Source organism: Callorhinus ursinus, unplaced genomic scaffold, assembly GCF_003265705.2.
Source record: "Callorhinus ursinus isolate GAN/ISIS: 27379988/994484 unplaced genomic scaffold, GSC_fseal_2.0 scaffold22, whole genome shotgun sequence".
Classification (NCBI taxonomy): domain Eukaryota; kingdom Metazoa; phylum Chordata; class Mammalia; order Carnivora; family Otariidae; genus Callorhinus; species Callorhinus ursinus.
The window spans coordinates 7,935,005-7,957,631 of record NW_027397084.1 but is presented as its reverse complement, the minus strand read 5'-3'; the positions used below and the strand labels follow the sequence as shown (position 1 = coordinate 7,957,631).

Below are 22,627 nucleotides of genomic sequence, written 5' to 3'. Positions count from 1 at the left end.
CCAAGCACTGTTCTTTCTAAATATTGGAGATCCCACAGTTCTGGGGCGGGGGGGTGCGTGGAAATAAGAGTCCTTGCTTTCAAGAATTTGAAATTCCTTGAAGACAACAAATGATAAACTAAAAAGTAAATATAGAATATGATGGCAACTTCTAGAAAACTTGAGGAAATATTGTTATCAAGAAGGCAATATAGGGTGCCTGGGTGGCTCAGTTGGTTAAGCGACTGCCTTCAGCTCAGGTCATGATCCTGGAGTCCCGGGATCGAGTCCCACATCGGGCTCCCTGCTCAGCAGGGAGTCTGCTTCTCCCTCTGACCCTCTTCCCTCTCGTGCTCTCTATCTCTCATTCTCTCTCTCAAGTAAATAAATAAAATCTTTAAAAAAAAAGGCAATATATAAAAAGTTGTTCGATTTAATCTGTTAAACTAGTGCCTTATTCACAGTCATTCCTACACAAAAAGGAGAGAGAAATATTTCTTTCTTGAGCAAATCAACTAGAATGGGCTATAGCCCAGATGCATGGTTAAGAGTCAGCAGCACAGGGATGCCTGGGTTTAAGCATCTGCCTTCAGCTCAGGTCATGGTCCCAGGGTCCTGGGATAGAGTTCAGCATCGGGCTCCTTGCTCAGTGGGGAGCCTGCTTCTCCCTGTGCCTGCCGCTCCCCCTGCTCGTGCTTGCTTTCTCTCTCTCTCTGACAAATAAATAAATAAAATCTTAAAAAAAAAAAAGAGTCGGTAGCACAAAAAGGTGGAAAACTTGATGACAGAAAGATTAAAAAAGGTTCAGAAAAGAATACAGACATAGACAAATGAGAAAGCTTACCAGGAGTGAAAAAGGGGAGAAAGGAGGAATGCCAGGCAATGAATTTTAAGTCTATGTTAGGAGCTGTATATCTGTTCATTTTTAACTCATTGCAACAATTGAATAATTTATGTCTTTCTCTCAGTTTAAAATGAAACTAAGGCTCAAAGAGGATGTGTAATTTGCTAGGTTCTGCACATAGTCCTCAAGTTAAAAACCAACGCTCTTTCCATGCCACTGAGACTCATATGAAACTCTTTTAGGAGAGTGGAAGGGTAAGAACTTATCATTGTATAAGAACCTTGAAATTCTTGGTGTGACACTGTTATTTGACCAACCACACACAGGTGCGGGGTATCCCAGCAAACAATACAATTCTTTTTATTGTGAAAGTATAGATTTCACATTGAAGATTGAACATACTGTATTTCTCTGAAATTTCAAGACAAATCCTTGTTTTACATGAAGAGAAAATCCCTCCTCCAAGTTCTATTGTATAAAGCAGATTGAACTGAGAAGTGAAAAGAGAGAAGGGAGAGGAGCTCAAATAAGGCAAGCATACCATGCAGGGTTGAATCCATTTTAATTATAAAATAGATGGTTGAGTATAAGATAGGGCAAATATTATGAGCAACGCCTTCATGTTTTTGATTTGCACTGGGAGCTGCTGATTCTGCCTGGTTGCAGTTGCAAAGATTTCTATTATTTTGATAATTACTTCTACTTTAAGATAATGAGTGGGTTTGACTCTTCTGTCATAGTTCCAATTCTGAGCCTTCTTCTTATTTTTCTTTTAAATATTAAAATCTTCATGACTAAAGCTTCTAAGCAACATTTTCCTCCAGGACCCAGACCTTTGCCAATTATTGGAAATCTGCATATTCTCAATCTGAAGAGGCCATATCAAACTTTGCTGGAGGCAAAAAATGATTGTTCATTTCATACTTATTTATAATTTTCTACATCATTCTTACCCTCATGGGTTTCTTAGCATGCATATATTTATCACTGGTTCATATATGTATAATGAAGTAATTAGATAGGATTCCAAGTTAATTGAGCTATTTTATTTAATTTTTAGTTTCTTTTAAATTTGGACATATAAAATATTAATAAATATATTTCTATTATTTAAAGTGGTATTTTTATCCTGAAATATTTATGATCTGTATCCTTTATTTTAGCCACTTTGATCTACATATTCCATATTCTGTATCCATATTCCATATCTTACATAGTTCACTATGAAGGAACTGAATTATGATCATAGTCTTACTCTAGAAAATTTTAACTTTTATTCAAAACAGTTTGTATGAAAGGCCCCAGCAACTGAGACTCAGAATGATCTGTCACTAATTAACTGTATGAATTTATATAAGAATTTAGTCTCTCTTTCTTTGTACAATTACAGGGCTAGACCAAATATTGGACCAATTTCTCTAATTTCCACCTCAAAGATTTTACAGTTATAGGAATAAGATGGAAGGAAGGAAGGAAGGGGTGAAGGAAGGGAGGAAGGAAGGAAGGAAGAAAGAGAGAAGACATAATATTCATAGTTTGCATTTGGCCATAAATTCCAATTTTTAAGTTCAAAGGGCAGATAATTGAAATTGAGTTCTGCTCTATTCCATAAATCCTAAGTTTGAAAGCCATAACGGGAGATATACTGAAGAGAGAACCATTACTTTGCCTCTGTGGGCAACATAATCATCATCATCTTTATCATCATCATCTTATATTTGTATGGTACTTATTTTACAAAAGACTGCAAGGATTTCACTTATTCCTTACAACCACCCTCAGACGAAAATAGCGATGATATTTTTGTCTCAATTTTACAGATATGTGACTCAGAGCAATTGACTTACTAGTAACTAGAAAGCCAGAACTTGTTTTTGCTGATCTTTTAATGCTACTTTATGGCTTTCTCCTATACTCAAAGGTCACATGACAGGTTGATTCCTCCGGAGAACAAGATCTCTCAACAAAGTCCTTTATCCAACTCCATATACCTAATCCTGTTTGTTTCCTAACATTCCTGGATTTTTTTTGCTTACATATTAACCAGCCTAATCCTTTTACTATTTAGATCTTCATTTTTTTATTTTTGATTCTGTCCAATTTTCTGTGTTAATTTCACCTATGAAATGTCTTTCCCACACTTCTTCCTAGCCTACGTCTCAATTTTTTTCTTAAAATTTACCTTTCTAATTTTTGTTCCTTTTCTGAAACCTGCCATATCCACTTTATCAAATTTATATATAGCAGTTCACGCCTAACAAACTGTCCTCACAGCCTCAAATTCCTATTTTAATTTTTACTTACGTGTAACATTAATTTAATTATATTGTCTTCCTAAATTATTGACCCCTTCTACAATTCCTATTACAATCCTAATGTTATTTTTGAAATTCAAGTTTCTTTTTTTTTGTAGTCATCATCTGTCACCAAAAAACATTATTACAATATCATAGACTATATTCCCTATGCTATACTTTTCATCTCTGTGACTATTTATAACTGGAAGTGTGTACTTCTTAATCCCTTTTATCTATTTCACCCATCCCCCAGCTACCTCCCCTCTGGTAACCATCAGTGTGTTGTCCATAGTTAAGAGTCTGTTTCTTGGTTTGTCTCTCTCTCTCTCTTTTTTTTCCCTTTGCTCATTTGTTTTGCTTTTTAAATTGCACATAAAAGTGAAGTCATATGGTATTTGTCTTTCTCTATCTAATTTATTTCACCTAACATAATACCTTAATACCCTCTAGGTCCATCCATGTAATTGCAAATAACAAGAATTCATTCTTTTTGATGGTTAAGTAATATTCCTGTGTGTGTGTGTGTGTGTGTGTGTGTGTGTGTGTGTGTGTGTGTGAGAGAGAGAGAGAGAGAGAGAGAGAGATAGCTTTCTTATTCATTTGTCTATTGATGGATACTTGGGTTGCTTCTATGCCTATGTCTTCATTCTTATATAGGCTGCAATAAACAGAGGGGTGCATATACCTTCAAACTAATGTTTCATTTCCCTTGGGTGAACACCCAGCAGTGGAATTACTGAATCATATGGTATTTCTATTTTTAATTTTTAGAGGAACCTTCATACTGTTTTCCATAGTGACTGCACCCATTTACATTCCCACCAACAGTGCACGAGGGTTTCAATTTTAATGTTATTTTCCAAAGTCAAGTTTCCTAAAGAAAGAAATATTAGAAGTCCAATTTTCATTCTTTACCTAAACCTTAGTTGGGTAAAAACCACAGGCTCTACAGCCAACAAGCTTGCATGTATATCCTTTTTTGAGCATTGCTATTCACTGTGTGACTTCTTGAAGCCACAGTACCTTGCCTATATGATGGAAATGATGATAATATCTACTTTTCTGGTTTATAATATGCGTTAAAAGAGATACTGGCAATAGGGTTAGGAAGCAATAAATGATCACTCTTGTTATTTTTAATTATCAAAGAAAATTGAAAATTTTTTTTTTTTTTTGCGGTAAGAAGTGAGACACAGTAGTGCAGGACTAACTTGGATCTATTATGGTCATAGCAACGCACAAAGGATAGGGCATGAATCAGGTAGTCAGTGTGGTAGCCAGGAAGTGCTTTGTCTGCCTAGAGTCTATGGTGGGCATTTTCTGAGACCAAACAAAAATGTAATAGAGAGAAACTATGAGTCAATTCCATGATGTCAGAGCCCTGCTACTTGAAATCTCAAACAAAATGGAGCGTAAGGACAATCAGTGGATGACCATAATAATTGTGGCTTAAACAGGTGTAGCAACCAAGGAGTATCTTTAGTGAACAAGTCCAGTATTGTCATTTCACAAGAATATAAAACTGATTAATTTGTCAGAATTAAATTATCAAAGATCAAGATCTAGTTCACTTTTTATTACAGTACCATGTTTTAGTTGCTTCTCTTTTTCTTATATACCCAAGCTTTCCCAGAAATATGGCTCCATTTACAGCATCCAAATGGGTCCAAAGAAGGTGGTGGTACTCTCTGGATATGAGACAGTGAACGATGCCCTGGTCAATTATGGTGATCAATTTGGGGAACGATCTCAAATGCCTATATTTGAAAGACTTTTTGAAGGAAAAGGTAACAAACTCTAAGCTTAAAATATATCCTTATGGTTAAAATTATTAAATCAGTTGCATCATAGTATCTTTAATAATTCCTCTCATGATTTAATTTTCCCTTCATCAATATACATTACACAAATAGAATTTACTTAGGAGAAAACTTATGAGTTATGGTTTTATTCCCATTGTACATGATAATTCTTTTAAACAAATAATTATTAGCCAGAAACTATGTGAAAAGTACAATGCTAGGGAAATACAAAGAGAACAGAGGCCATCCACTTAAGAGGTCACCCTCTAATGGTTGACATTGATCCATCAAACAATAGGATAACAGTAGTGTTATAAATAATACTGAACCATATTTTCACCTGGATAAAGGTGTTGTATCTTGCTTATGTGTGTGTTGGATAAATGCCTCGAGGAAATCCAGATGCTATACTTTTATGTCATTCCACTAATATAATAACCCTTTAAATTATTACATTAAACCTTTAATGCTAATTTAATAACTAAAAATGGGAATGGTTTCATCTTGACATTAATTATTTTTAGTGAACTAATATTGGTGTCTAGTAAATACTACTAAGCCATTTTAATGCTTCAACAACTTTTTGAAAAAGCATTTCGCACTATCCTCCTCCAAAATCTTGTTCTTTGAGATATTAGTAAATGTTCTATGTATCAGTCAGTGTCAGTGAAGTGATTTTGAGAAATACTTCATATTAAAGGCTTCCCTCAGGATTCATGGGGTGCCTATTAGGATATTAAAACCTCTGAGAAAAACACCAAAAGTCTGCTTAATTTTATTTAATTCAGTTTTCACACTTATTAGTCCTTGGAACATTTCTTTTATGTATATATATGTATATATATATATATATATATATATATACATATATATGAATTCTAATTAGTTAACATAGAGTGCAATATTGGTTTCAGGACTAGGATTCAGTGATTCATCACTTACCTACAACACCCAGTGCTCATCATAACATGTGCCCTCCTGGATACACATCACCCATCCAGCCCATCCCCCACCCACCTCCTTTCATCAAGCCTCAGTTTGTTCTCCACTGTTGAGTCTCTTATGGTTTGTTTCCCTCTTTCTTTTTTTTTTTTCTTTCCCCTCCTTTCCATATGTTCATCTGTTTTGTTTCTTAAATTCCACATATGAGTGAAATCATATGGTAGTTGTCTTTCTCTGACTTATTTCACGTAGCATAATAGTCTGTAGCTCCATCCATGTTGTTGCAAATGGCAAGATTTCATTCCTTTTGATACTGAGTAATATTCCATTGTGTGTATATATACATACATATATATACATTGTGTGTGTGTGTGTGTGTGTGTGTGTGTGTGTACAACATCCGTCCTTGGGGCATTTCTTTTCCTTGGAATTCCCATTAACATCTCATAAAATCAGCGTTGAGGAGGAACCGTTCATTCAGTCCCTGATCTCTAGCTCTCAAGATCCATCTTCTTGTATTCCTTCTAAAAATTTGGGACACTTTTTATCTCTTGCCTCTGGAATCTCAGTTCTTTTTCACAATACTTCACATTACTCACTGATTTTATGATTATATGCAAAATTGTTTTAATTTGTCCCAATATCAAATCTAACATTTTTTTCCTTAGCAAATAATCCATTTTAAGAATCAAGTACTCTTTCCTTTTAAATGACTTGACTGGTCACAGGAAAACTACTCTTTGCTCAAAGATAAAATGATTGCTTCTCCGCCCCATACCCTGTCTAGTAATCCACCCAAATGGGTACAAGCATTCTTTAAACCAATTTTGTATAAACAGAAGAAATATGTAATAATTTCATTACCATTAGGCCATTTTGGAGTAGTACTTCATCTTAATAAGTTATTTTGCCATGTAACTTAAATATATTTCAAACTTTGGTGCCAGTATTTAAAAGAAGTTCCAGGGGCGCTTGGGTAGCTCAGTTGGTTGGGAGTCTGCCTTCGGCTCAGGTCATGATCCCAGGGTCCCGGGATGGAGCCCCGCATCGGGCTCCCTGCTCAGCGGGGAGCCTGCTTCTCCCTCTGCCACTCCTCCTGCTTGTGTTCCCTCTCTCTGTCAAGTAAATAAATAAAATATTTTTAAAATAATAAATAAATAAATAATAAAAGAAGTTCCATTCCTTATAATGCTAAATTAATGTTCTCCACAATTACATGGCTGGACTATTGCTATTCCCTGAAAGATACAGTGACTGACATCTGTGGGCCCTTCATATTCTACTACTGTGTTCTCAAATGTAAATTTTTAAATATAAACATGAGATAGTTCGAAGAGTCACATATTTGTTACAAAAGAGTTTTATGCAGTACAGGATCCATAGACAGAATGACATTATATTAATGTAAGAATTGAACGTGAGCAGAATCTAGGCTTCACCAGTATCCTCTCAAAGGAAGGTTTAACCTCACATGAAGTGGCAACAACTGCGCAGGAGAGATAGCTCTCGGATTTCACGTTGACACTAGCAAGGATGGCGCTGCCCCATTTCCAACACCTAGGTTGCCTTAGTTTAGTCTAGTTTCCTATTTCAGGTTATCAGTCAAACTCAGAAAACCCTCCCCTGTCTCTTGAGCCTCCATAGAAAAATGAGAAAAATGCCAGTGGAAGAAGGGCCGAGGCTAGGGATTGAAACACCAAAAGTAATGCCACTGTCACCACAAACTGACCATGGAAAGATGTGGGCCGCTTTGGCAACCCTCTCTCTCCTTATTTTTCTGTAAGTTAGCATATATCCCGACTCTTCTAAGAACCTTATTTGACTATTATTTCCCTTAGCCATGCACAAATTTACATAGCTGTTTTATTCAATAAATATTTATCAGGGACCTACTATATGCTACAACAATATGTGTGCCTAGAAATTAGTATGTATAGCACTAACATGTGGAAGCTTCGTTACACCTCTTGGCAATTAGTTACTCCTAACTTTTTTCTTGGGTAAGTCTTTTGTCTGTAATCTACATTTTTCCCTGGCAAAAGAGACTGTGTTTTCTATTGTTCATCAATCCCTTAACCACACCTAACATGATATAAGCATAGAGACAAGATTTGTTTAATGAATTTGTCAGAGAAATAGAACTAAAACCAAAAACCCAAATCTTCTCCCAACCCAGAAATCCTCCTCTCCACAAAGGTAACAGAAAAAGAAAACAATTTTATTGTTGAATAAGCATCAAACCAAAATGCGATGTGTATCACAGACAATCCACTAAGAAATTGCAAATACAAAAACAAATCTCACCCTGTTATATAACCAAGCAGACACAACCCATTACAAAAACGTTCTCAAAGGAAACAATATAATTAGTCCTCAATACCTAAGAGGGCTTGGCAGCACCATTTGTCACACACCATTCATCCTAGATTCATCCGGTAATTGGGGTGACCATCTGTGTTAATTGTCTGTATACAAAAGAATAATAAAGTTCTCATATCTTTATGATAGGAGGTAGTTTTGCAACCTGGGGCAAGGCACCCACCAATGTTAGGCTCCTACCCTCCCACAGAAACTGGGAGAAAGGGGCACTGTCTTCCTTGATGTTCATATTCTGAACAGATGGCCCCCCGGTCCCTGAAAAAACCATTGCTAGGCCATAAAGCTGACAAAAGACACATTCTAACTTCAGAAAGACGTATACATGCTATAAGTCATATATATACAATATGATTATATATATGATTTAAAAAGAGGAAAAAATACAAGTCTTCTAAAGTTAATGCTTTGAGAGAAAGAGAAGTCTCTTATTTTAAATGGAGAATAAAGCCTCTTTTAAATTTTTACTTGTCCTTGCAAATTAAATGTTAAAAGCTTTGAGGAAATAATTTTAAAACATTTTTCTCATTATAAGGAATCGTCTTCTCTCATGCTGAAACCTGGAAAACTATGAGAAGGTTCAGCTTGACCACCTTACGGAACTTTGGAATGGGCAAGCGGCTCATTGAAGATAAGATCATAGGAATGCCAGCATCTCGTACAGAGTTTTGAGTCTCACGGAGGTGCGTAGAATAAACTAAACCACATCCTATTTTTCATGAGAAAGAAGCCAAACACTAAATTTTATTACTTAGGCATAATTCCAGTATTGTAGGAAAATTCCAAGAATTTACAAATAATTCCCCAATCCTACTCTTCTGTAAGATTCCCCAAATGTCAGTATTTTACGTTTGCCTTCTCTCTTGTTCTGTCTCTTTTTCTAAACTGTTTGAAAGTACTTTGGAGACATGCTCTCTCTTTATTCCTAAACACTTCAATGTGTTCCCTTAAAATAAACAAAAACATTCTCTCACATACCCAAAGCACGATTTTCAAAACTCAGGAAATTAGTATTGACTCAGCCATCCCCTGAACTTATTTGGCCAGATTTTGCCATTGTCCCATTAATGTCCTGAATAGCAAAAGAAAATCCTGACACATGCATTACATTCAGTTGTCATGTCTCTTTTGCCTCCTTCCATCTGGAACAGTTCTTCAGTAATAGGTATATTTCTGATCTCTTTAAACGATATACAGTTAATTCCATATCATTTTAATATTTTATCTATTTAATATTTTAATTATTTAACATCTTCATATTAATAGTTTGCTCATTTCCTTAATAAATTGAGCTCATTCCTTACCAAAAATATGCTCATTTGAGTATTATCTTCACTGATGCAGGTTGTAATAAGAAGAGAAATGGTCAAAGGTAGACAAGCCTGAGATAAATATAGAGAAGAAACAGCGCAGCAGCCCATGTGCTAAACTAGCAGTTCCTGTACACACAGAGAGCCCGTCAGTAGTTTGAAGAAAGTACCTATGGGAAAACATCTATTCCTCCTGCAGTGTTAAGCTGCTAACAAACATTAATTTCCTAGAGCTTTGTGTACACAGCATCTCATACACCCTTACATAGCATCTCAGACACTCTTACATTTACATATTAAAAAGAAAACATATTCTCTGCAGAAATTCCTCCAGGCCTTCAGCCTCCGCATTTAAGGTAGGTGCTGATGTTAAAAGTAAATCTGAGCATTCTGGTTGCTAAAATTAAATGTACATCCACTGATACGTACTTAATAATCTAAGTAGTTTTCAATGATGAGGAAGCAAACAGGTCCCAGTAAGGATCTAGATGAGGTTCTTTCAAGTAAAATCATTTTAATCATCTAGATATACTATTTTAAATTTTGAATTGATTGTAGCCTTCTAGGTTGATATTTTCTCAGATGTTATTCACTAACACTTGCTACACACACACACACGCACGCACACACACGTACGCGCGCGCACACACACACACACACACACACACTGAAATGGCCCTCACCTGGCACATTTTAATTTCTTTAACTGAGCCAAATGTAGATTTTCTTTGGCATATACTTCTAGTTTGCCTTGTGGCAATCTTTTAACCAAATTCTGGATATTTTCCAAGGCTTATCTAGTCTCACTTCTCCTTAAAAGCCATGGTCACCAATAATCTCATTCCTCTATGAAATCTTTTACTGACGGTCTGTCCCCATCATTCCAGAACTGGTTTAATACTGTTTATGTCCGTATTCCTAATCTGGTTAATGAATTCTCTTATAGGAAAGCCCTTTGAGGTCAAAACAGTAATGAATGCTTCTGTTGCTAATGTCATTGTGTCAGCGTTGCTTGGAAAATGGTTTGATTACCAAGACACCCAATTCCTGAGACTCTTAACCTTGATTGGTGAAAATGTGAAGCTCACTGGAGGTCCTAGGATTGCGGTAACTGTATCTTCCCTATTCAATTTTACTTCTAAGGTACACTACGTTGTTCAAGAGACCATGAAAAAGTATTTGTCAGAGAATTGCCATTTCAAAAATGTACACTTTCTGGAACATTATGAGTACAGAGGTATGACAAGCCTGCTTGGTTAACACATCTGATAATTCTTCCATCACAAATTACTGCATCAGGATGCCTGAGTGGCTCAGTCAGTTATGGATCTCCCTTTGATTCAGGTCATGATCCCAGAGTGCTGGGATCAAGTCCCACATCGGGCTCTCTGCCCAACGGGGAGTCTGCTTCTCCCTCTATCCTTCCCCTCCGCTCATGATCTTTCTCTCTCTTTCTCTCAAGTAAGTAAATAAAAATATTAAGAAAAAACAAATTACTGCATCAAATAATATCTTATAATGCATGGATTGTGAATCATATCAATAAATAGTTCAGTTTATGACTTCAGTAAATTTTCACAATTTTGGCCATTCATCTTTTACCCATACCACTAGTTATGCATCAATGCTTATGGATAAGCCATGAATGAATAAGGAACATTCAGAAGAATTCACTTAGAAGAGTGAATTTAAACAAAGGAGAACTATCAAGTACTAAAAACAGTACTAAATAAAATTTTAATATTTATTCTGCGTCATGTAGGTTCAAAATAGTGCTACAATCCAATTTTTTATATTTGCAAGCAATAAAGTTGCTGTCTTCTAGAATGTAGGAACTAAGAGCCTTGTCAAATAGTTCCCATTTGCAACAGCACAACTGACAACTGACAATATTATTTCACTTTGTAATAATTTAGGTTCTGTTATTATAAGTACAGGTTTACTTTAAGTACACCTGTAACTTAAAGGGGGAACACTGGAACAGGCAACTATGTCTATTTTTTTAAGACAATTATCATATGATTTCACTCATGTGGAATTTAGGAAGCAAAACAGAAGAGCGTAGGGGAGGGGAGAGAAAAATAAAATAAAACAAAACCAGAGAGGGAGACAAACCATAAGAGACTCTTAATCATAGGAAACAGAGGATTTCTGGAGGGGAGGTGGGGGGAATGGGGTAACAGGGTGATGGACATTAAGGAGGGCACATGATGTAATGAGCACTGGGTATTATATAAGAGTGATGAATCACTGACCTCTACCTCTGAAACCAATAATACATTATATGTTAATTAATTGAATTTAAATAAACAAAAAATAAATAAATAGCTCAATATTTAAATAGAATTTTAAAAAGATTTTATTTATTTACTTATTTGAGGGGGAGAGAGTATGAGCAAGTGTGCAAGTGGGAGCAGGGACGGGGTGGGGGAAAGAATCTCAAGCAGACTCCATGCCGAGCATGGAGCCCGATGCAGGGCTTGATCCCAGGACCCAGAGATCATGACCTGAGCTGAAATCAAGAGTCTGATGCTTAACCAACTGAGCCACCCAGGCACCCAGCTATGTCTAACTTTAGGCTGGCCTTTTATCTTTGGTATTTATTAGGTCACTTGGGTGGTTAGGGACCCCTTTGAGAATCTGATGAAATATATAATAGAGCTTATCTCTCAAATACATGAATATACTGAGAAACATACCAAATTTAGCAAACAGTGAAGTACTTCCTGAACTTTCTAAGGGTTAGAGAATATTAGATTATATGGTGCTGCTCTATGGGACCTATACATGGTAGGCCTGTTCTAAATTACAAAAATAATTATTCTCATCCTGCAAAGAAACATTAGTGGTAAAGTGAGTGTGCTACATAGGACTAAAAGAGTTTAACCTGGAATCACCTAGGAGTCTGCAGGAAAAACACTTAGATTTATAGCCCTAACCATAAAGCCAATAATGTTTTCATGTCTTGTCTAACCTCTAAGTAGATGTGTTACTACTGGCATAATATACAAAATACTTTGGGTACATAGAACTTACTATAAACCATATCAATATTCATTGTAAATTACCTAATTCCACTAAGTGAGGAAATCTTGTTTTCCAGGTCAGTCTGCTAGTTAGTTGAGACAAAATTAAAGTCTAAACGAGATGTTATTTCTATAATGCTTCCAGAAATAATGGTGTCATTCCCACTATTGCACGCATTACATATGTATATTTAACTTACTTTGTTGTTTTTTATTCTTTCAGCTTTTCAATATGTTTCCAGTTTTGGGGTTCCTCCTAAAAAGTCATAAGACAGTACTCAGGAATAGAGATGAATTATTTGCTTTTATAAGGATGATTTTCCTAGATCATCAGCATAAATTTGACAAAAATGATCCAAGAAGCTTTACTGATGCTTTTTTGGTCAGACAGCAGGAGGTAATGGTGTTTTGCTCAGGGGTTACTTTAACCTATTGTTTATTATTTGGTTTAATCAATAGCATCTGGAGGAAAAATATTTCTTGCAAAGAAGAAAGATCACTGGATTCAGTTAGGTTAACAATGGTAGATTAGTATCCTACAAAGAATGCTATTTACTACATTTTCCATTCTCAAAAATTCCCTACTGCTTTTCACATCACTCTCTGAAAAAAAAAAAAAAGATATATAGAGATCTCAAATGTTAGCTTTTAGAATTAGTACAGTATTCCTTTTATTGCAGTCTTGAAAATGTGTGTCAGTTGACTAACCCAAGAAAGATTATTTCATGCAATTAAAAAAAAAAAAAAACAACAGTGTTGGGCATATTCTAATCACTCAGTTAAAAACTAATTTCCAAATGGCCAACAGCCTTTCCCATTGTTAGAATTATTTAGCATCATTAGCATCTGGGCTGTGTTTATTTGAAAATTCTGCACAACATCCTCATAATAAAAAAATTCCACTCACTTGAGGAAAGAATGCCAAGCATTGCTTTTTAAATTCATGTTAGGTTATCTGCTATGATTGTCCAGTATAAAATTTTTTCATCATTAATAATTCCTTTTCCCCTTTCAGGAAAAAGATACATCTACTGCCTATTTCAGTAATGAAAATTTGGTGGCACTTGTTAGTAACCTGTTTGTGGCTGGTACAGAAACCATGGCCTCCACGCTTTGCTGGGCACTTCTGCTCATGATGCGATATCCTGAGGTCCAGAGTAAGTCTCTTAAGATTCAAGGCATTGCCTGAAGGAAGGACTCAGAAATCTCTTGGGCTGGAAAAAAGCAGAATTCTATGGCCACACTAGATACCTTTAATTTATACCCTTGAGGACAGTGTGTACTTTTAGGTTCCTTTTGACGTAAGAAAGTAGATTTTGCTCTCTAAGCTTCCCGAGACTGTCTGCAGGTGTTACTCCGTGCAGGTCCCCAGAGGGCCTCAGGAATAGAGGTCTAGGAGTGCAAGCAGTGCAGAGAAAAGATGGGTCAGAACTCAGAGAGCACTTTGGTTTGATTTTCATATGGAAAGACAACTGAGAGGATTGTTCCAATATCCCCTCCCCTACCTCTAATCACTGTGTTTTATCCAGAAAAGGTCTGTAATGAGATCACCAAAGTTGTGAGGTCAGCCCAGCCTCGAATTGCACATCGAACTCAAATGCCGTACACAGATGCTGTCATTCATGAAGTACAGAGATTTGCTGATATCCTGCCCTCAAGCTTACCTCATGCAACAACCACAGACACGATGTTTAAAAATTACTATATTCCCAAGGTAAGGGTTTAAGAAGGGGAAATGAGGGGAAAGGGAAAGGATGTCAGGTGCTCAAAATCACAGAAGCACTGAAATGAATTGTCCAAAGGCAATCTCAGCCTGCCTTTCTTCCTGCCCTCCCTCCCTTCCCTGTTTCCTTCCTATCTCCCTCCCTACCGTCCAAAAAAGGTAACTCAGTGTGTCAGTGTGTGTGTGCACAGAACAGGTGGTAATTACTCCATGCAAGGTATTATAAGGTATTATTATTTCTATGTGGTAGTTGAGGAACTTGGGGTTCAGAGAGTTTAAGCGAGGTGGGTGAGTAAGGGAGCCAGATCCCCAGAAAGGCATGTCACCATTTTAGAGCTCGGTTTTCACCACAGCCGCACCTCTGGCCTCACATGCCTCCTCACACAGAAACATGCCCAGGCCCTCTGCTCTTCAATCTTACGACATCTAGATGCGTTCTTGTGCTTTCCACTTGCAAATTGAAGAAGTATGCATAGATATTTGCTAAAAGGACACTGAAGGCAGGAATCGGCATAGGATCAGAGTATGCCCATAGCACTAATTCTTTTCCTTAAATCTTCATCTGGTCACTGCTTCTGGGCCCATCTCTGCATGAATCCGCAGCGGCCACTGGTTATGTGGACCCCCTCCCCACACTATCACCTGCTACTCTGTGTGTACCCTACAAACAGGGGGGGCATTCATCTTTGGAGTTTCTCTTCTCTAGGTCCCTCGGTTTCACTGAGCTCCAATGGAAATAATCTAGCACAGTTGTCATGAGGAGGAAAAGTCCACAATGCCCAGGTACATATACTTATAAATAAAAAAGAAAGAAACAAAGGAATAGAGCACAAAGGAAGTTGTAAAATAAAATACTTTAAAGTAGTTGTTTGCTTTTCGTGACTCAAAAACTATACAGATTCATGCGCTAAGACAGCTAACCACAATGATAGTATTGCAAAGCTTTCTTTTTTTTTTTTAAGATTTATTTATTTATTTGAGAGAGCGAGAGTACATGAGGTGGGGAGGGTTGGAGGGAGAAGCAGGCTCCTCGCTGAGTGGAGAGCCCAATGCAGAACTCGATCCAGGGACTCCAGGATCATGACCTGAGCCGAAGGCAGTCTCTTAACCAACTGAGCCACTCAGGTGCCCCTTGCAAAGCTTTCTTAAAGAGGAAGCTATGATTAACTAAGGTGAAGTAGTGAACACTGTCGTTAATGGAGGGGCAGACTTTTCTTACTGTTATTTTAATTTTAGTTTTCAGAATACTCTTTCCCATATCACAATTAAAATTATTTTCCTCAATCATCTTCGGTTGTCTCAGAGCACGTGGCAAGCTGTGGAAGGGGTAGCAGCTGACTTTTGAGGATTTGCTTTGATGGGCTCGTTAGATCTAGCTTGTCCACCACCTCAGTCCCTGGAGGGAAAAGAGCAAAACCTCACTGAGCCTCAGACCTGCCAGGAACTGCACCAGGGTCGGTCCTACATATCGCTGCACCTGAGGCTCACAAGTCACCCCATGAGGGCTCTCTAACTCCCTTCATATAAATTTAGAAACTGGGATATATTAAGTTAAATAACATGCCATTATCACATAGCAAACACAGGGCTAAGAATCCGTTTCCAGTTCTGAGTCCAAGGCTTATGTTTTTTAGGAGGTACTGAACAAAAATGTGGTTGAGTAAGTGAATTTTCCACACTCAATCCCAAGTCCCTCCACTTCCCCTCCTTCCAGATTCTTCTAGAACACACTGCTTCTGAAAAATTACCGAGACCTTCACACATTTTGAAACAGCCACCTTTTTAAGAAAGAATGTAATCTTTGTCATTAATAGCACTTCTGTTTCTAGGGCACCGAGGTCATCATTTTGCTGACCTCTGTAGTTCGGGACCAAACACAGTGGGAAAAGCCAGACACATTCAATCCTGAGCATTTCCTGAGTTTCACTGGAAAGTTTATCAAGAAAGAAGCTTTCATGCCCTTTTCAGTGGGTAAGGTATCCTACTTTGAGACAGGTTTGAAAAATCTGGAGATATTTGGCCTTGTCTGAGGACTGTGCTTAGGTTTTGTATTTTTTTCCTAAACGTCAGAAATATGGGAGAGTGGAAAGGGCCTTTCCCCTGCAGGCTTTAAATTGGCGGTAAGACATTAGGCATTGGAATGGCATTTTCTTAGGGAATCCTTAAAGATTCCTTGCAGCTGAGGCTAGGGTGGAGCCTTGGGAATTTGAGGAGAAAGTTAAGCAGGGGGCACAATGGACAGCCCACTTCACTCCAACCAGAAAAGCTTTGCTTTATTTTTATTTTATTTTTTTAAGTAGACTCTATACCCAGCGTGAAGCCCGCTGCAGGGCTTAAACTCAGGACCCTGAGGACCAAGAGTCGATGGCCTAACCAACTGAACCACCCAAGGACCCCTGAAAAGCTTTGCTTTAATATGTATAAATGCCAGTGTTTTCTTAGAATTTCTTGGGTAGGAGAGGATGGGAGGGGGCTTAGGGATAGGGAAGAGAGAACTTTCCACTAGAGTACATTTTGGAATCCAGGGAACTAAATGAATTTACTCTAAATTTTCTGGATTCTTGAGAACTTGAAATGAATTCTCCATTCCTAGAAAAGAATCTTAGCAAAACTATACCATAAGCATTTTGTCACCTTGTGCCTTTCCCGTTACACAAACAATAGGTTAGCATTCACTCCATATACCCATTCAGTGAGAGGTAAACAGCAGTCACCCAAAGGATAGACTTTCCTTACCTACTGATAACTAAGAGATACAGAGAGATACAAAGTACAATGCATTCTCCTGATTTTTCACACAAACACACCCATAGGATGATATACCAGAAAACAGTACATGTATTAATGACTCCTACTTTAAATAAAAATGCAATATCACATCTGGAACCAGAGTTAAAGGAAATGAAAAATAATCCACATGTAATTCATAGTGTTATGAACTGAATTTTTCTTAATGCTTCCTTGCATTATATTTTGAAAAAAAAAAAAGCCATGGAAACATAAACAATGATTTCTGGAGGGCACTTCAGCTACATCTAATTCCAAACCCTCATTTTACAAGTGAAGAGAAGGAGCAATTAGTTTATTACCCATAATGTTTTTTTTTTCTAGACTCCTTTATCAGATCTTGGATTTACTGATGTTTAAAGAGAAAAAACAATGTTTCCCTTGACACCCCCTTTTCTCCATAAACAGCAATTACTGTTTTTTTCTGACCAACTTTGTCTCCAGGTCCTCCACGGTTTCTCACATACCTGGGCCTGGAGGCTTCTTTGGACTATGAGACAAGAAGCAAATAGTCCAGATTTTTGCAGAGTGGGGCATCTTCAAACAAGTTTGGCAAGGCTTGCCTTAGGAATTCTAAACATCTCCAGATATACTGTGTGTGTATGTGTTCCCTGCTTTAGGAAATCTAGGAGTAGTGATACTCTGTTTTATCATAGGCAAATAAATGGGAATATTCTTAAAATGTAACAGCCACAAAACCGTCACAATAAGAAAAAATATCATAAAACCAATGTTGAGTGCAAAGTCCTCATGTTCATCCTTACTTATTGCATTAAGATAGAGATTTTGCTCTCTGGAGGGCTTATTTGATCTTTGATCACAATCACTCCTAACTAATTTTGCATACAGCATTTCTTTTTAAGATAAACAAGATCATTTGCTATATTTTCACCTATATAACCTTAAAAGTAAACCAAAACAATACATGCTTTTTCTTGTTAGGCAGCTAGACTCTTACCTTGAAACTGAATAAACCTAAATATAGGGTAGATAATTCACACCCTAAATTGCATTATTTATCATCCATTTAGATGACACCACTCAATCATACATTTCGTCCTGGGCAGGTGGTAAGATCTAATCCCAAAAGCTAGATTAGATGTTCCTTCCATGGGCTCCCTCAACACCCTATCGTAGCTTGTGACACTGTGTAATATTTACCTAGTTCCTTGTCGGGCTCACCTACTGGGCAGTGAACCCTTCCCAAGCAATAGTCTCAGAGCCAAGCTAAATTAAATACCTGTCTCTCCTTGACATTGCACATACATTGATGGTTTGAACTGTTAGCTTTTATTTAATAAACATTTTCAGAGAGAAGTAGTATACATTGCCTTTCACCCCTAAAAGTCCTGCCTTGGTACTAGGCATTGTGAAAAAATACCCCCACTACCCTTTGTGGAGTTCATCTGTTTCCTGGAAGTCCCATATAAATCAAAGTGCTACTTTCCTTGAGTTGTAAAATATCTACATTTAAATATTTTTCTGAACGTTGAAGTCTTTTGTGACTCAGTACACTTATTATCTTCCTAATTAAATAAACAAACAACAAAAGAAATCTAACTTGACTGTCTACAAGAGGAAAGCAGAAAAGCAAAGCAACAGGCTTAGGATTCACAGACTCAGGGAACAGAAATGAAAAGATGTGATAGGTTCTTCTGAAGGACTAGAAGCAGAAACTTTTCATAATGCTCTATCTCAACCAAATATATTATCTTTGTTTTACAATGTAACCACAAAACTCATTAAATTTGAGCCAAAAAACTGCACCATGCTCAGCTCAGTATATCTTACAAAAGATATATAACCATTAAGTCCCTCTTGTTTCAATAAAAACTTACCTAGAAGACTTCCTTCCTCAACTTTACTGACTCCACCTTTCAGATATCTTGACATTTCCCCCAATAAGTCATGTTCCAAAAGTAATACAAACCAAGTCTCTGTTCTTAAAATGCTTCGGCACAACCTAATGTCTACTTAGCCTCTGGCCTCAGGTCTTGGGCTCCATAACTCATGCTCTATGCTCCCGTCAGAGCCAAATGTTTTTAGCCCTGAGATACATCATGATCCCTTCCACATCTCACTGCATCTTTGCCTGGCTGATTTCTTCTCACTCTGGGCACACGAGCTGAGACATAAAGCTCTCATACAAAGGAGGAGTCCTCCCTGACCCTTTAAATCACACTGGGTACCTTTACTATCTGTTCTCACGACACACTTGGCTTTTACTCTTCGTAACATTTTCCACACTAAAATGTTAATGTTTGTTTAGCTGCTTGTTTCCCTCATGGGGGGTGGGGCAGGTGGGGAGAGTTAGCATATGTACTTGATTCTGAATTTCCCGGGCTTCGGCAGAACCCATGAGGGTCAGAAGAGTTTAAGCGACTAATTCACACTTTCTAAAGTAGGAGAAATCACACGTGGACAGCTTTTCTCTTTGTCCAGATTGTGTTTCAGTTTTTTGTGCTCATACATCTCCTAACCCTCCACGTCCATCTCCTTAGGCCGCCGGATGTGTGCTGGTGAGTCACTGGCCAAGATAGAGCTTTTCCTGTTCTTCACCAGCCTCATGCGGAAGTTTACCTTCCAGCCACCCCCCGGGGTCTCCCATCTGGACCTGGACCTAACCCCAGACATTGGCTTCACCACTCAACCAATGCCTCACAAGCTACGTGCCCTGCTCTGGGCCTAGGCTCTGCATTGCAAGCTGCAGTCCCAGTTCTTGATGGGGTCCTCAGCACCAACTCCCCTTTTCTGCATTTTGCCAACCGTGATATTCTGCCAAGCACTTCAGCTTTATTTAAACAGTCAGCCACATCATTGCAGAGGGTTCTCATGTGAGATCAGACTGATTTCCTGGGCTAATCAATGTAGTGGAAGCCTCCTTGCTGTCATTCTCTAAGACAGAACATGAGACAACTAGAACCTTTACTTCCTGCTCTAAGGTCTTTCTTTCAAACCAAAACTGTCCTTTTCCTCCAATGCCTATGAGACATTTAAGTATCACTGAATAAACTACTGAAAAAAACTACTGAATCAGTAGTTTTAATTGGTTTGGGCAGGATGACTATATAATTAATGCTTTGTTCTAATGTGTCCATGAACATCTTCAAAACTGCAATGAAGAAAATGCAACTTTTAAGTGAGGATCACACGAAACATAAGACATATAAGACATAGGATCATTCTGTGAATAACCAAAAAAGGGTGGTTAACAACGGATAATTACTCATGAGTACTGCCAGTTTGCTGAGGTCAGCGAGCGAATGCTTCTGCTCCTGACATAACTGGAATTTGCAGACCCCACTTCCCTGCGCCCCGTGCTCTGAAGGCATATGCAAGACACACCGGCTGCAGAATAACAAAATCACTGTCAGTTCCCCTGAGACACAAAGCATCTTCAGCCTTTATGAAGTCAAATGTATCTCCCCATCATCAACATAAATGTTTCTCTCTGCTCTTATCTGATCCCTGTCATAGCAAAACTGGGACTGGATAAAGTTAACCCATCAAGCAAGACTTTGAGGCTATTGTCGTAGAGGAGAGACGCCAGAACTTCGTCTGAACTCAACTCCGCTGAAACACGGGGAGAAGGGTTTTTAAGTGTGTGGTGAGCTAGTAGAAAAGCTCTTGATGTGAGTGGGGAGGTTGATCAATATCCTATATCTCCTATGCTGAGTTACTCCCTAATTTGCACATTTTTTTCTCTAGGATAAGGCCATTAATGTTTGCTAATTAGCCTCCATTGAAGTTTAGCTCCTACTCTTCCAGAGACAAGGAGATGGGGTGCTGACTTCCTTGATGACCGCATTTCAAAGGGAGAGGTCTCATGTCCTTGAGAAAGACATTCTTGGGTTGTAAAACTGGTAAGAGTTTTTTTTTTTTTTTTAAGCTTTACAAGTCAAAGGGGCAGAGAAAGAATTTGTAAGTGAAAGTTTTCTCACGTAAATGCCCTAAGAAAATGGAAGTCAGGGCTAGAGCCAGGAAGAAACCTGTCTAAAGTTGAGTCAAACTGAGAGGAATGTTAAGTTCTTCCTGGTCATTCCCAAAGCAGCATTTTCCACAGAGCCTTTTTAGAATGAGTCAGGTAGGGGAGACTCAGCTTCCCTGACTTTGTTCACCTAATAAACAAAACCGTCAATGACAAAGAAATGGGACCTGCTAATTTTAATTTGTTTGAACACATTCAAATGCGAGTAGCTGCACTTTCCGAGTTGCCCTTAGTACCTAACTGGTGTTCAATAACATATCAGCGAATTCTCAATCCAAAGTCCACATGAATTTGTGGACTGCTTTCTCTCAAGCAGTTGTTCCTGTTAGAGAGCAGGAAATCTTGAGTTCTAATTCCAACCTGTTTAGTCCCCTATGTTTGAGACTTTATGACCACATGTTGGCAGTGGCATGCGTGGTGAATCTGGCACCCAAAGGAAGATGATTTTTAAAACCAGTATGAGACAAGAATGTTCAGGAACAATCATAAAGTAAAACAAATAACTAATCCTTTGGTTAGTCTGATACAATAATAATTTATGTAAAGAACTGTCAAGTAACTGATAAGTAAATTTTAATAAAATTGAAGTGTCTGCAACAAAAACAGAACTACTAAATTATACCACTCATGTAATGTTTTATTTTCTTGATTCACTCTTCAGTTTTAAAACAGTGCATAAAAAATGAATTTAATGTTAAATATATTATCCAAATCCAGTAAAATAGTTTATGTCTGAACTAAATTTGCACTTATCAAACAGAAAATATTTCCTTATTTTAATTCTTGTTTAATTAACATTAAATTAACATTTAATTTAATGTTTCCTTATTTTAAATTTTACACATAATGTCACATACAATGTCAGAATTGAAGTAACTCAACTTCATTTTCCTAATCATTGCTGTTAATGTTTATACTGAATCTTGGGATGCAGGACTATATACAGGATGGAGACACAAAGTGCACTCTGAGTAAGTTCAAGAGATTCTGAACCCTTAGGAATTCACTCTCCAAATGAACACATGTAGTTGATTCCACATGTGTGTGAGAGAGATATTGGGGGACAACACAGAAAAGATCTTTAAATTATCTTCCCCACAGGGGCACCAGGGTGGCTTAGCTGGTTTAGCGTCCAACTCTTGATTTGGGCTCAGGTCATGATCTCAGTGTTGTGAGACTGAGTCCCCTGTTGGACTCCATGCTGGGTGTGAAGCCTGCTTGGGATTCTCTTTCTCACTCTCCCTCTGCCTCTATACTGCCCCTTTCCAAAATTAAAAAAAAAAAAAAAAATCAAAATAAAATTATCCTCCCCATTAAAAAACTGGAAAAGAAAAATTTTAAAGTGTTAATTTCAAGCTTACATCTGTATTATTAAAATTCAAAAAGTAAGCCGCAAGTTTTAAGAATTTAGATCAACAACCGATTTTTTTCAGAAAGGAGTATTTTATCACTAAGCACTTGGGGATGATAAAAGCAGACTTTTAGTCCAGCTTTATCACAGTTTCAGGATCTCTAAAGATGACACATGGCTTATGTTTTGCTCCTGGGACAAA

The 22,627-nt window shown here is 37.6% G+C and overlaps 2 protein-coding genes across 4 annotated transcripts in view; one reads left to right on the top strand and one right to left on the bottom strand.

The window, feature by feature from the left end:
* The window catches only part of CUNH6orf141 (chromosome unknown C6orf141 homolog), a 60,606-nt gene that overhangs the window by 30,116 nt on the left and 7,863 nt on the right, over positions 1-22,627 (bottom strand). For 2 of the 3 annotated variants that reach the window (XM_073905074.1, XM_073905075.1), the window contains exons 2-3: positions 6,729-6,979; positions 4,305-4,808 (exon numbers count right to left, since the gene is read on the bottom strand). The gene's annotated coding sequence lies outside the window, so the exon portion shown is untranslated. Of the gene's footprint in view, positions 1-4,304; positions 4,809-6,728; positions 6,980-22,627 lie in introns of those variants that run through there. The other variant, XM_073905073.1, reaches the window with a different exon arrangement.
* Positions 1,614-19,775, top strand: LOC112837817 (cytochrome P450 2K6-like). The gene is given in 10 exon segments (XM_025890389.1): positions 1,614-1,721; positions 4,745-4,907; positions 8,776-8,881; positions 8,883-8,923; positions 10,497-10,657; positions 12,800-12,973; positions 13,592-13,733; positions 14,106-14,290; positions 16,129-16,270; positions 19,588-19,775. Coding segments are annotated over 10 exon segments (1,410 nt in total).